This window comes from Coffea arabica, chromosome 8c (genome assembly GCF_036785885.1).
Source record: "Coffea arabica cultivar ET-39 chromosome 8c, Coffea Arabica ET-39 HiFi, whole genome shotgun sequence".
NCBI classification, from domain to species: domain Eukaryota; kingdom Viridiplantae; phylum Streptophyta; class Magnoliopsida; order Gentianales; family Rubiaceae; genus Coffea; species Coffea arabica.
This window is the reverse complement of record NC_092325.1, coordinates 34,901,672-34,913,217: the sequence shown is the minus strand read 5'-3', so window position 1 is coordinate 34,913,217 and position 11,546 is coordinate 34,901,672. Positions and strand designations below refer to the sequence as shown.

General features: G+C 34.7%; 1 protein-coding gene across 1 annotated transcript; it reads right to left on the bottom strand.

Moving 5' to 3' along the window:
* Positions 1 to 1,711: 1,711 nt before the first annotated feature.
* LOC113706927 (large ribosomal subunit protein uL18-like) lies at positions 1,712 to 5,904 on the bottom strand. The gene is made up of 9 exons (XM_027229001.2): positions 5,736 to 5,904; positions 5,101 to 5,170; positions 4,892 to 4,983; positions 4,388 to 4,514; positions 4,217 to 4,296; positions 3,927 to 4,043; positions 2,615 to 2,749; positions 2,378 to 2,547; positions 1,712 to 2,072 (listed from the first exon to the last, which is right to left on the bottom strand). The coding sequence occupies exons 1-9, from the start codon at positions 5,736 to 5,738 to the stop codon at positions 1,949 to 1,951; spliced, it is 918 nt and encodes a 305-aa protein (XP_027084802.1). The 5' UTR covers positions 5,739 to 5,904; the 3' UTR covers positions 1,712 to 1,948.
* Between the last annotated feature and the right edge of the window lie 5,642 nt (positions 5,905 to 11,546).

Genomic DNA, 11,546 nt, shown 5'->3' with positions numbered 1-11,546 from the left:
TACGTAGAACACTCCCTAATCATATTCTGTACTGTACAGTTATTTTGATATTTTTTTTACTTTTCTCCGTCTGACAATACATGTTTTAGATCGAATTGCTAGGCATATTTATTCTTTTATTGTAATAAATACATCCCAAATGACAAAATCGAATTTGATTTGCAATTCCTGTGCTTATTGCATTAAATTGGATAACCACAATTCTAGGAATTAGATCGATTCAACTAAAACAGAAGGGGAAGATACGGAAAAGCATATATTTTGATGGTGTATTTTATAATTTAGCCAATTAGTTACACTAAATAAAGTTTTACTACTACAATCAAGTAAAGATTAATGTAAAGTAAAAATTCGTAATGAATTAAAAGATTCTGTTGACCATATGAGTATGAGGTTTACATCATATGGAGCAAGTTATATATTTCAATTTGTGAGTAAGATAAATTTACACATGTGATAAGATGAAAATGTAACAACTAAGCGAGTTGAGCACATATCAGACTACTTAAGCGTGAACTAACTATTGTTAATACCTGACAGCCAAAATTTTGATGTACAGTAATTGCTAATAAATCTACATTGGAAATCTCAAGTTACGTCTCTGATTTATCTTATACTTAATCCCATGGTACAAATCTAAAACAGCTTGTGTTAACATTAGTCTAACCATTACTCTAACCGTTATTTTTATTAGCTGCAAATGAGTCGAGATCTAATTGAACCTAGGATCAACTTAATTTTATCAAGTTCAAACTCGAACTCGACGAGTTTTTAATATAAAATTCGAGCTCAAACTTGACCTCAAATTCGAGCCGAATCGAGTTCGAGCTCGAGTTAATAAAATAATTATTTTATTTTTAAAAAATGAATAAAATAATAACTTTTCTTAACAAATAATAAAATATTATGAATATATAACTTCACTATTAAAATAAAAAAATATATATATATATGTATATGGGTGTGTGTGTGTGTATGTATAATCGAGTCAACTCGCAAGTTAACGAGTTAAATATCGTCAAATTCGAACTCGACTTGGTCAGCTCGATCTCGAGTCAAGCTGCTCGTAATCGACTCGACTTGTATGCAACCCTACTTTGATATAAGATAAACCTGATTCTAGTTTGTGTTTGGATAGGAAATTGTTTGAAATATTATTTAAAATAATTACTATAGCACTTTTTATGATATGATATATGTGAAATAAAAATGTGATTGTAAAGATAAAAAGATGTGTTGAAAATTATATTTGTACTACAAATAAATAATTTGAAACAAAATAATGGCTGGCTAGTGGAGATTCTTGTATTGGCTATTCACAAGATCATGTTTCCTTTATGGTTTTACAGTGATTTGGTTGATAAATAAGCTCCAAAAGATGAGGTGAAGCAGGCTAAATGCTAGAAGTTGTTTTCATCAATTTTTTAAATTTGCTCTGGTCTATAGGCTTAATTGTAGGATGGTCGTGTAAATTTAACTCCTTTCTAGCCCTACAAAACAGGTTGATAACCCACCGCGAGTCAGATTTACCCCAGGGCATCTGAATACGTAGTCTGTAGATAGGATGGTACAGCACATGCGAAAGAGAAGGGATCGAGAAAAGAAGTGAGAACAATTAAGAGTGATAATTGTTCCAAATGATACACAGTCGACACAGAAATGTTTGCAGAACTCGCGGCATCGTGAAAAAGAAAATGAAGAAAAAGAACTCTTCAATACAAGAATAGCATTTGCATAACGATGAAAAGTCTCCAAAGTGTAAATCTAACATTTTGTTGTAAACTTTAGTTTTCAGCAGAAACACCAAGATATAAACTACCATTTTTAATACTTGGAGAAAGTCTGAGCTTGGTTCCTCTAAACGAGCAAAATTGAGAATATTGCCATCTAAAAAAGGAAACACTGCAACAGAAAACACAAGCAGAGATCAACAGGCTACTCCGGTTCGTCACTCATCATCCTCTTCCTCATCATCATCATCATCGTCATTTCCAGCAGCGGAATTCAATGCGTTCAACCTCTCAATCAAACTAGCCTTCCTTTCCTCATAAGTTAGCTTCTTAAGGTTGTACCTACAAGAAAGAGTAACCAGCGAATTATGTTAGATCCAGAAACAATATGAAAGTTTTTAACCTCCAGGAGGAGCCAGGGAAAAGAGGAGAAGGGGGGGTGTCGGGTTGTATATCCAAAACTTAATACTGAAAAATGTAGAAAGAATGCGTCCATTAGTTTGTCCTTATATATTTCAAGGGCTTCCAACTGAAGGTGGAACTGTTCCAAAATAGGTTTTCATTCATTCTTCAACAAAGTACTTGGAGAATTATCGATAGCAGTGACATGTTACAATGGGGAAAAAAAAACCTCCCACCAAACTAACCTCTTATGCTCCTTAGGAGGTGCCTTCTCAGATTTCTTAGGAGTAGGATCAGCACGGATAGCTGCATGGACTTTTTTGTACAGCTCCTCAAGGTTATCTGCCTCAAGACCCCTTTTATGGTACTCACTAAAATGAGACTGATACCTCTCAGGTTCATCTTCCGCCAAAGTCTGTGCATGCAGAAAAAAGATATCAATTTCAAGCAAAAAGAAGACAAAAAAAAATTTTTGCACTCACCCTCATGTATGCAGCAACATGGCCACCAAAGATGTACTTGCGGTGAACCTCAGGATCAAGTTGCTTGGTCTCCTTGTCAAATCCAGCAAACCTCTTCTCGCTATGAGGAATGTCTAGTCCACCATCCAATGCCCCCTAAAATGAAGAAGCAAACGATTACCAACAATTCAACAAAAGATATACCATTGTGCAGGGTGTTCAGTTCCTATGAATGGTCAAACATCAGACAAGACCACGTCTCAAAACTCTAAAACCTAGAAACAGGTCTCTACTACTTCCCAAGCTAGATCCACCATATGCAACTAAGAAATATCAACCATAATGAGTGAGGATCGCTCAATATAAAATATCCGTGATCCCTCATCATCCTCAGTGATCAAGAATCTAAAGAGTCCTTCAAGGGCCATATAGATCTTACATCAGGGGCCACTATGAGCGCATATTCTGAATCTTATAAATACACCTATACATCCCTTTATCAAAGGCAAATGCAACTGTGTAGTCAGTTAAAAGAGCCCACTTCTAGCATGCTTAACACTCAAAAGACAGAGAGGATAATCAATTTAACAACTTTCATCTAGACAGGCAAAACAAAGTTCATTAAACAGTGACAAAGAACTGCAGCGGTCATACAGAAACACTTCCAATAGGTAAACAAGTTCCTGTCCCAAATTGATTGTAACATTTGAAATGTTCATCAAATTTTGATGATTCTAGCCTTTTTCTACAGCTAAACGATAGTTCCAAGTGCTGCCATTTGCAAATCCCAAGAATTGATTTCAAATTTACCGAGGCTTTTAAACTCAACAAAAAGATAGTTCCAAGTGCTGCCATTTGCAAATCCCAAGAAGTGATTTCAAATTTACCGAGGCTTTTAAGACACTTTAAAACAGACTTCTTCTAGAAGGTAAACAAGTTCCTGCCCCAGATTGATTGTAACATTTCAAATGTTCATCAAATTTTGATGATTCTAGCTTTTCTAGAGAAATCCCGAGAAGTGATATCAAACTTACAGTGGCTTTTAAACTTAACAAAAAGACACTTTAAAACAGCTGTTTCAAGATCTTTATAAAAAGAACTATTGAAAGCTGAAGAAGATAAGAACAAATTCACATCAGTTGGTACCACTAATACACCAATTTTAGGCTGACCATACTATAGAACCAGTACACATTTGGATGGGCCAGATATTGAAATTCCGCCCCGCTCCCCAAAACAAAAAAAAAGCATGCTCTGGCAAATCAACTTGGAAAATAGCATAAAAACCCACATATTAGATTGTTTGAGAGCAGACTACCACATATTAAAATACCTTCAAGGCACCAAAAACACGATTTCCAGTTGTAGTCCTTATAAGACCAACATCCAAAAGAGCACGGAATGGCCTCCTGCTATCACCTGGCTCAACAGAGTAATCTTCACCTGTAGCCTGTAGATGAAATAGCTCAATGTATAAGTGTACCCTCTACCAAAATGAACCCCCTCTTCATCACTAGACAACTCAATCAGGTCCCCCCCAAAAAATCATTTCCAGTTACCAAAGTGAAAGGGGAAAAAAACTACTAAAAATTACAGAAACTTGGCCCAATCATTTCCAGTTACCTCAACATTTCCTTCATACTCCTCATCCATTTCAAGCTTTTTGAGAACTCGGCGGGCAAGCAGAAGCCCAGTAGCATAAGCTAATAAACCATATAAAACAGTTATTGCATGATTACTGGACAGTGTGCTAAAAAATATATAATCAACTGATTGCAATGCATAATAAAATACCTGCAGCATAATTGGTCAGACCCACTTCAAGGCCAAAATGAGGCAATTCATGTGAATAAGCAGCTGCAAGAACCAGGTCACCAGCAATACTAGCAGAAACAATTTGAGCAATGATGTCTTTCTTAGTCTGCAGGCAGCGTTAAGGTAGACTACCAGGCAAAATATCCATCCTAACAGGTGCTAATCACATAGTTTAAGTTATGACTGAAATCCAAGTGCTAATCTTATATACCGTACAAATTTCACAGCATGAAAGATTCATACTTGCACAAACCAAACACAACTGACTAATCTAACTGGAAAATGTTTAGAAAAAAGAAAGGAGCAGACCATGAAGACAGGAGAAAGATTAAAAATCCTTCTGCTGCTAACTCATGCAAAGACCAATACTCCCACAGAGAACATTAGTGCCCAAATCACGAACACAGACAGTGCAGCAGCACCAGAGTAACAAAGACCACTAGTGACTAAGTAGAGGGGAAATGAAAACCCAGCAAAGGATACAAATCTCACAACAAAGCGATATTTCGGAGTATTGTACTTGTTCTTGTCTTGATTGATCAGACGCACCCTAGCTCGATAGTCCGTCTTTCCCTCTACACAGTTTAATGAAAACAGTCAAAATGAACAGAGTCAAAATGAACAGAATTCATTAACCATGTAACCACCTCTGCATTTCTAAAAAGTTAAAAGTAAAGAGAAAACTTGCACACCTCTCCTTCTCTTAAACGGGACTTGGTAGCGCTTGAAGTAAGCTTTTGTTTTCTGGGCTTTAACGAAAGCCTGGGAGTAATGTAATCAGAGCATAAGTCAGAACCAACAAACACCCTAGGTAATACGAATCCAATTCGCAGTATTAAGTAAGCCAAATTATTCCAGACTAAAAGTTAGAGAGCCTCCTAATCAAAGAACCACACTCAAAACTTTTTTTATTCGGAATCACATAAGTGGACACCCATTCCAGAGTAAGGATTTATCCAGCTAGCATTTTCCAATGCAAAATCCTAAATTTCAACCCCAAAAAACACACACCAAAGAAATTGATTAAAAAAAAAAACTTGTACATCTAAACTCATGCAGTCAGGCAAAGCCAACTGTATCAGCATAAGATATATCAAGAAGAATCCCATCCCAAAAGAGGTCCTTATAAAATCCAATAAAGCAACAAAGAAATAAATAGGAAAAAAATGTTTAGCAGCATACATCTGTGTTATGCTAGAAAAAAAGAGCATAAACATGGAAATGAAATTTTTTCAGAATAAGATCAGCATACTCAACAAAAGCTTAAACTAAAAGAAAATAGAAATCCCAGATTGACAGATACGATGCCAAGTTCTGCAAATCTTACCATTGCTACGGCAGTCGGAGCCGGCGGCCGCGGGGTGAGTGGGTTTTGAGGGTGGGTAGTGGACGGGGCAATCGGGGGAGAGAGTGGGGGTTTGGTTAAGAAAAGACGAAGGAGGAAGAGAGAGGGCGCTGAAATATGGAAGGGCTAAAACCCTAACCCTAGTAGTGTCATCGCAAATGGCCTTGGACTTATGGGCTTTTTAATAAGATAGAAAAGGCTGTTCATCTGTGTGCTGATGGGCTGACAGGCTTGGGCTAATGGCCTGGTGTGGCTGTACGTTTTTTTTTTTTTTTGGGCGCTGTTTGGTTTTAGTTTCTTTTTTATTTTTGTTTTGCATTTTTTTTTTGCTCTTTTGCTCTTTTCTCTTTCTTTTACCCCCCTTCGTTCTTTTTTCTTTTTCAAGAAAAATTTACTAATAACTATTAACTTTTGGCCCATCTTAGGAATCTTTCACAACAAACAATTCTATTCAACTTTTTTCTGGTTCTCTTTTTTTTTTTTTGTTAACATGAAACAATAAATCCTATCCAACTTTTTTGTACACTTGTACATAATTGGTTTTTTTATGTGTATATATAATCACTCCCTTAGTAATAATTTGTGTTATTTATTTATTTAAAAAGTAGTGATGGATCATAGCACAATTAGTGGTCAATTATTTATGTTCACTCTCCCTTGTACACAAGTAATTTTTTTTCTTCTTTTTGAATTTTGTTGGTTAATTAAAAATATCCCTTTTTTATCAGTATCATTTATTCATGGTAAAGATTATTAGTGTTGTTCATTTAGTCATCGGTTATCAAGTACCAATTAAATCAGCACTCAATTTATGGTTTGTATAGTTTAGGAGGAAAAATGGTAATAATTCATGTTTTTATTTATTTTTAATGCTATTAAAGGAAGAATGGATCATTACGCAATCAGTAGTGAATTATTCATGTTCCTATCTTCTACATAAGTAATTTCTTGTTTTCTTTTTTTTTAAAATTTTATTTAATTAAAAACATATGGTGAATTATTGATGTTTTTGTCTTCTATGTAAGTAATTTCTTGTTTTTCAATTTTTAATTTTATTTAATCGAAAACATACACCTTTTATTATTGCTATTCATGATACAATTAGTGTTATTTATAAAGTCATCAATTATTAACATAAGATCATAATTAACATGAAATAGTAAATTGTGTCCAATTTATTTTGCACTTGAGCATAATTAGTTTCTTATTTAACTATTTATGTAATAATAAATGGAGAAAGGTAGCAGTTGGTGTAAATATTTTGTGTTATTTTCTGAACTTTCAATTTTACCCTTAAAAAATTGATTATTATCCTAATCACCTAATCACATTTGCTAATATAATCTCCCATAACTCTTTTAAATATTGTAACTACCAAATTAACTATAACTGTATTAAAGAAAAAACTAATGATACATTGCAAATTTTTATGAAGAATTTATATAAAATTTAATTTTTATAAAATTATATATATATATAATAGTAAAGGGAGAGAGGTGGCAATTCGAGTGAACATTTTGTATTGTTTTCTGAACTTCCAATTTTGTCTTTTCAAAAATTAATGTTTACCCTAACCGCTTAATAACATTTGCTAATATGATCTCCCATAAATTCCGTAAATTGTAACTATCAAAATAACTATAATTGTATTAAAGAAAAAATTACTAATAAATTGCAATTTTTTCATGAAGAATTTATATAAAATTTAATTTTGCAAAAAAATAATATATTCATAAAAATTAATAATTATTTCTAAACTGCATACACATTAGGTGTGCCCTTAATATTATTATTAGTATAGTATAAGAAGGAATGCCCCTGCCACGTCAATATGGTAGTCTGCTTATGTGGCGTCTAGGCGGTTGAAGGGGATTGGCCACTGGTGAGATGGACGTGGTGTCTGCCCCTCTCTCTCTCTCTCTCAGCATTACATGAATAAGCAGTAATTGTTACCGATTTTTGGAGGAAGTCGGTACAGAAGAACCAACCACTGAACTTAGCTCAATGGCCACCATGGAGGGACTTGAGTCCCTCCTTGGGCTATAGGTGGGCTGTAGGAAAAAAAATTCAAGAATGGTGTCATAGCACCCTGTTGGTCTAATTAAGTCTGTAAACCTATTAGTTCCTAATATACAAGTTTCCTTAGGCTCCCCCTCCCCTGTAGATTAGCATATAATAGGTTATACAATTGTTATCGTTGTTGAAAAAAAAGGTACAGAAGAACCAATGCAAGTTCTCCTCGATTCCCGACTTTGCAACGATGAAGTTGGTCTCAAGACTGATAAACCTTAACCATTCACATCAATGACCTCAACTCTTTTGTACCATTTGCTTCTCTCATGATCTCCTTCTCTTTTCTCTCTTCTATTTTCGTTTTTCTCTCAAATACGCTGCTTTCTCCATTTTTTGTTCAGTGTATATTTTTCCCCTAATAAAATTCTCTTTTGTTCTCTAATAAGTTCCATAATTTTTGTTATAGGGTGAGGCATTAAGGGTGCATTTGATAAAACCGAAGTTTGAAAATTAAAATCTGAAATCTAAAGTTTGAATTCATTAAGTTATTGAATTGTTAAGTATTAAATCAAATATATTGAGTGTATATCACATTCAGTAATAAATGAATAGCTTATCACTTTTTTTTGGGAGAATTCATTAAGTTATTGAATTGTTAAGTATTAAATCAAATATATTGAGTGTATATCACATTCAGTGATAAATGAATAGTTTTGCCTAAGAAATTTAGTGCCACTTAATTAATTTAAATGTTCAATTTTTCGTTATCAAAACACATTTGAACATATTAAAATCTGAATTTATTAAGTTTAAGTGTTGAATTAGGTTATCAAACAGACCCCAAGACTATCTACTAAAGCAAGAAGAATTGTGGAAATTCATTTCTCAAGTGGCCTCGTTTTTTGTTCTTTTTTTTTGTCCAAAATAAGTTAACTTTGGATTTTTTTCCTTGGATTTTTTTAACGTGTTCCTAATAAATCTTATTTGGCTGATATTTACTGATTTAAGGTATCTGTTAGATAAAGGAAGAGGAATACGTGCAGAGGCTTATGTTTCAATTTTTCTGTGTTCTGTGGCCTTTTTTTTTTACATAGATTTGTTAACAATAGGTGTAATTTTCGTAGGTCTTCAACAAATGGAGGATGAACTATTGGAAGTGTGTTATTTTCTACAGCTTTTATGTTATTCTTTTTTTACTATGTAATTTACGTCTTTCCTATTCATAATTTCCATTTTTTCCTTTTTGAAGGATCATTGTAGAACAGACAAACAACAATCAAACACCCATCGTTTCCCTTTTTTATTGGGTACTGCAAATATGTTCCATTTTTTCTTTTGTTTTCCAAATGCTCTCTCTATGAACGGAAGCTATCAAGAGAATATCAAGAAAAATTATTGATTGATTTTGCTTTCTCTAAATATTTTTGATTTTCTTTTGCAATGGAGTTTCTACTGACACATTCACTTCGACGACATCAAACTTTTGTATGGTAATCAAGTGATTTATAAGGTTATTCTTTCAAGGGAAAAGAGTCCCAACGGCCCTCCAACTCTTTCCCAAATAAAGTTTTAGCCCTCCAATAATTAACGGTAAAGTTTTGGCCCTTGATCTAATAAAATAGCATATTCATGGCCCTTCTGTCAAATCCAGCAGTTAAAATTAACGGAAAGCATTATCTCGGGAGATGCACAACCAAACATCGAGGGTATTATAGTCTCTGAACAAAGAAAGAGTAAAAACATTTTCACCATGATTTTCCCTCCAACAATTTCCACCCTTTTGCTCCAAAACCCTAGTGCGAAGTTAGGGACACCAAGGAATTACCATGGCTTGTCAAATCTTTCACATATGATACTGAAAAACGAGAAACAAGAATCTGCTTTGTGCACCTTTGTGCTGACTATGAATGCATCTAGGTGACAATTCATCAACTGTTGTTGGAGTGAAAATTGGCCCAACTGCAAAAAGGAAGTCCACCTTCTCTCTCTCTCTCTCTCTCGCTCTCGCGAACGGACCCAGATTCTCCCAAAGATTGCTTGATTAAATTCTGGGAAATTTCTCTGCATCAAAAATGTCTGTGTTAGACCCAACCACCTTCCAAACCATAGTCCTTTCTCGATACATCACCTTCACTTTTCCCAACCCACTCTTCCTTCCCGCTCTTCCCCTTTACAGCCATCTTCTCCACACATCTCTCCAACGCATCGCCGTCTTGGACTCCCCCTCCCCCATAAGCACTACCCTCCTAGTTGCGGCCATGTTAGTCCCACCCAGACGCAAACAAGACTGGACGTTCTCTACCAAAACCGGTCACCTCTAGCTCCTCCTCTCCTTTCCCCATCTTTCCCACCTCATTTTAATCTCCAACAATGATATTAATAGTATCTCCCACTCCACTCCTGCTGCCTGCTGGAAGCTGACGCCGAAGAAACAATCCCGAACCCTCTCAGGAGTGAAACATTAGTTGCTACTACTCCAATCTGAGCAGCTTTTTGTAGTAATGTTGTTGTAGACATGGCAGATTGTAGTGCAGGTGCATACTGCCTGCATACTGCCTGCATTCTTGCCCTGCTGTCCAAAAATTGATGAACCGTGATTTGCCAGCTGCCAACAATTTCTACCCCTTCTGCTACTTCAAGCCTCCAAGTTATAATTCAGGTCTGCGATCTTGAAGGGTCAGCTAAAGCTAGAAGATTTTTCTTTTCTAGATTTGCAAGTTCCCTCCTTTAGAGACTATAATGCCCTCGATGTTTGGTTGTGCATCTCACGAGATAATACTTTCCGTCAATTTTAACAGCTGGATTTGACAGAAGGGCCATGAATATGCTATTTTATTAGATTGAGGGCCAAAACTTTACCGTTAAATTGTTGGAGGGCTAAAATTTTATTTGGGAAAGAGTTGGAGAGCCATTGGGACTCTTTTCCCTTCTTTCAATTATTTAGTATATTTTTCTTGGCTGTATTCTTTATTCCTTTTCTTGTAGTTGTATTCTCCAAATATCACTTAATGATTATTTTGTGTTTTTTTGGTGATTATATGGGTAAATAGAGATAGAGATGTGACGAGAAATTACAATTGGTTTACTTTGTCAAATATCTTTATACTATATAAGAATGAATTTAGGGCAAAGATGGTCTTTGGATTTCAACCGCAAGGGTAAGACTATTTGGGGAATATGAAAATGTTTGAAGTGCAATTGAAATATTGAATACAATTCATTATAACTAATTTAATTTTGCTATAATTACTTAGATGCCCTTTCAGACATTTAAAGTTAAAGGCAAGTTTGACATGTGACAGTGTTTAATATTCGATTGAACATTTGGTACAACTGAATTCAGCTCGCATTTTAATGGAATTACATCAAAACCCTTCTACTTCTTTAATTGTATTAACATTCAGATCTCGTAATTTCCTAAAGCCTTTCTCATCAATTATTTACAAACTTATTATATATATACATGTTAAGACAATTAATGCCAATTAGCAGAGAAGTTTGGTTTCTTGGCCGTTACCGTAGTAACCCTTATGTTCAAATTCATTTCATTTACTTATAGTTTTGTTCCACCACAATTATGCAGCCTATTGAATTCAGATGTTGGTACATTAGTTACTCCTCTTCCTTATTTTGCAACACCTTTTCTCAATAGATATGTTTTTTTAGCCAATTTACTTTTTGGTTGTAAGAAATTTGTAATCTTGTAAGTTGTATGTGCGATAATTTTTAAGTGTTTCAATTCAATTATCCATGTTAGACAAGTTTGATAGGAAGGAGATC

Bases quoted from the DNA above. Each gene is read 5' to 3' on its own strand.
- LOC113706927 (XM_027229001.2), bottom strand. The intron at 4,044-4,216 runs GTAACTGGAAAT...TTTCATCTACAG, and splicing joins AGTATGAAGGAAATGTTGAG to GCTACAGGTGAAGATTACTC. The intron at 2,073-2,377 runs GTTAGTTTGGTG...TCTTTCTTGTAG, and splicing joins CCTCCTAAGGAGCATAAGAG to GTACAACCTTAAGAAGCTAA.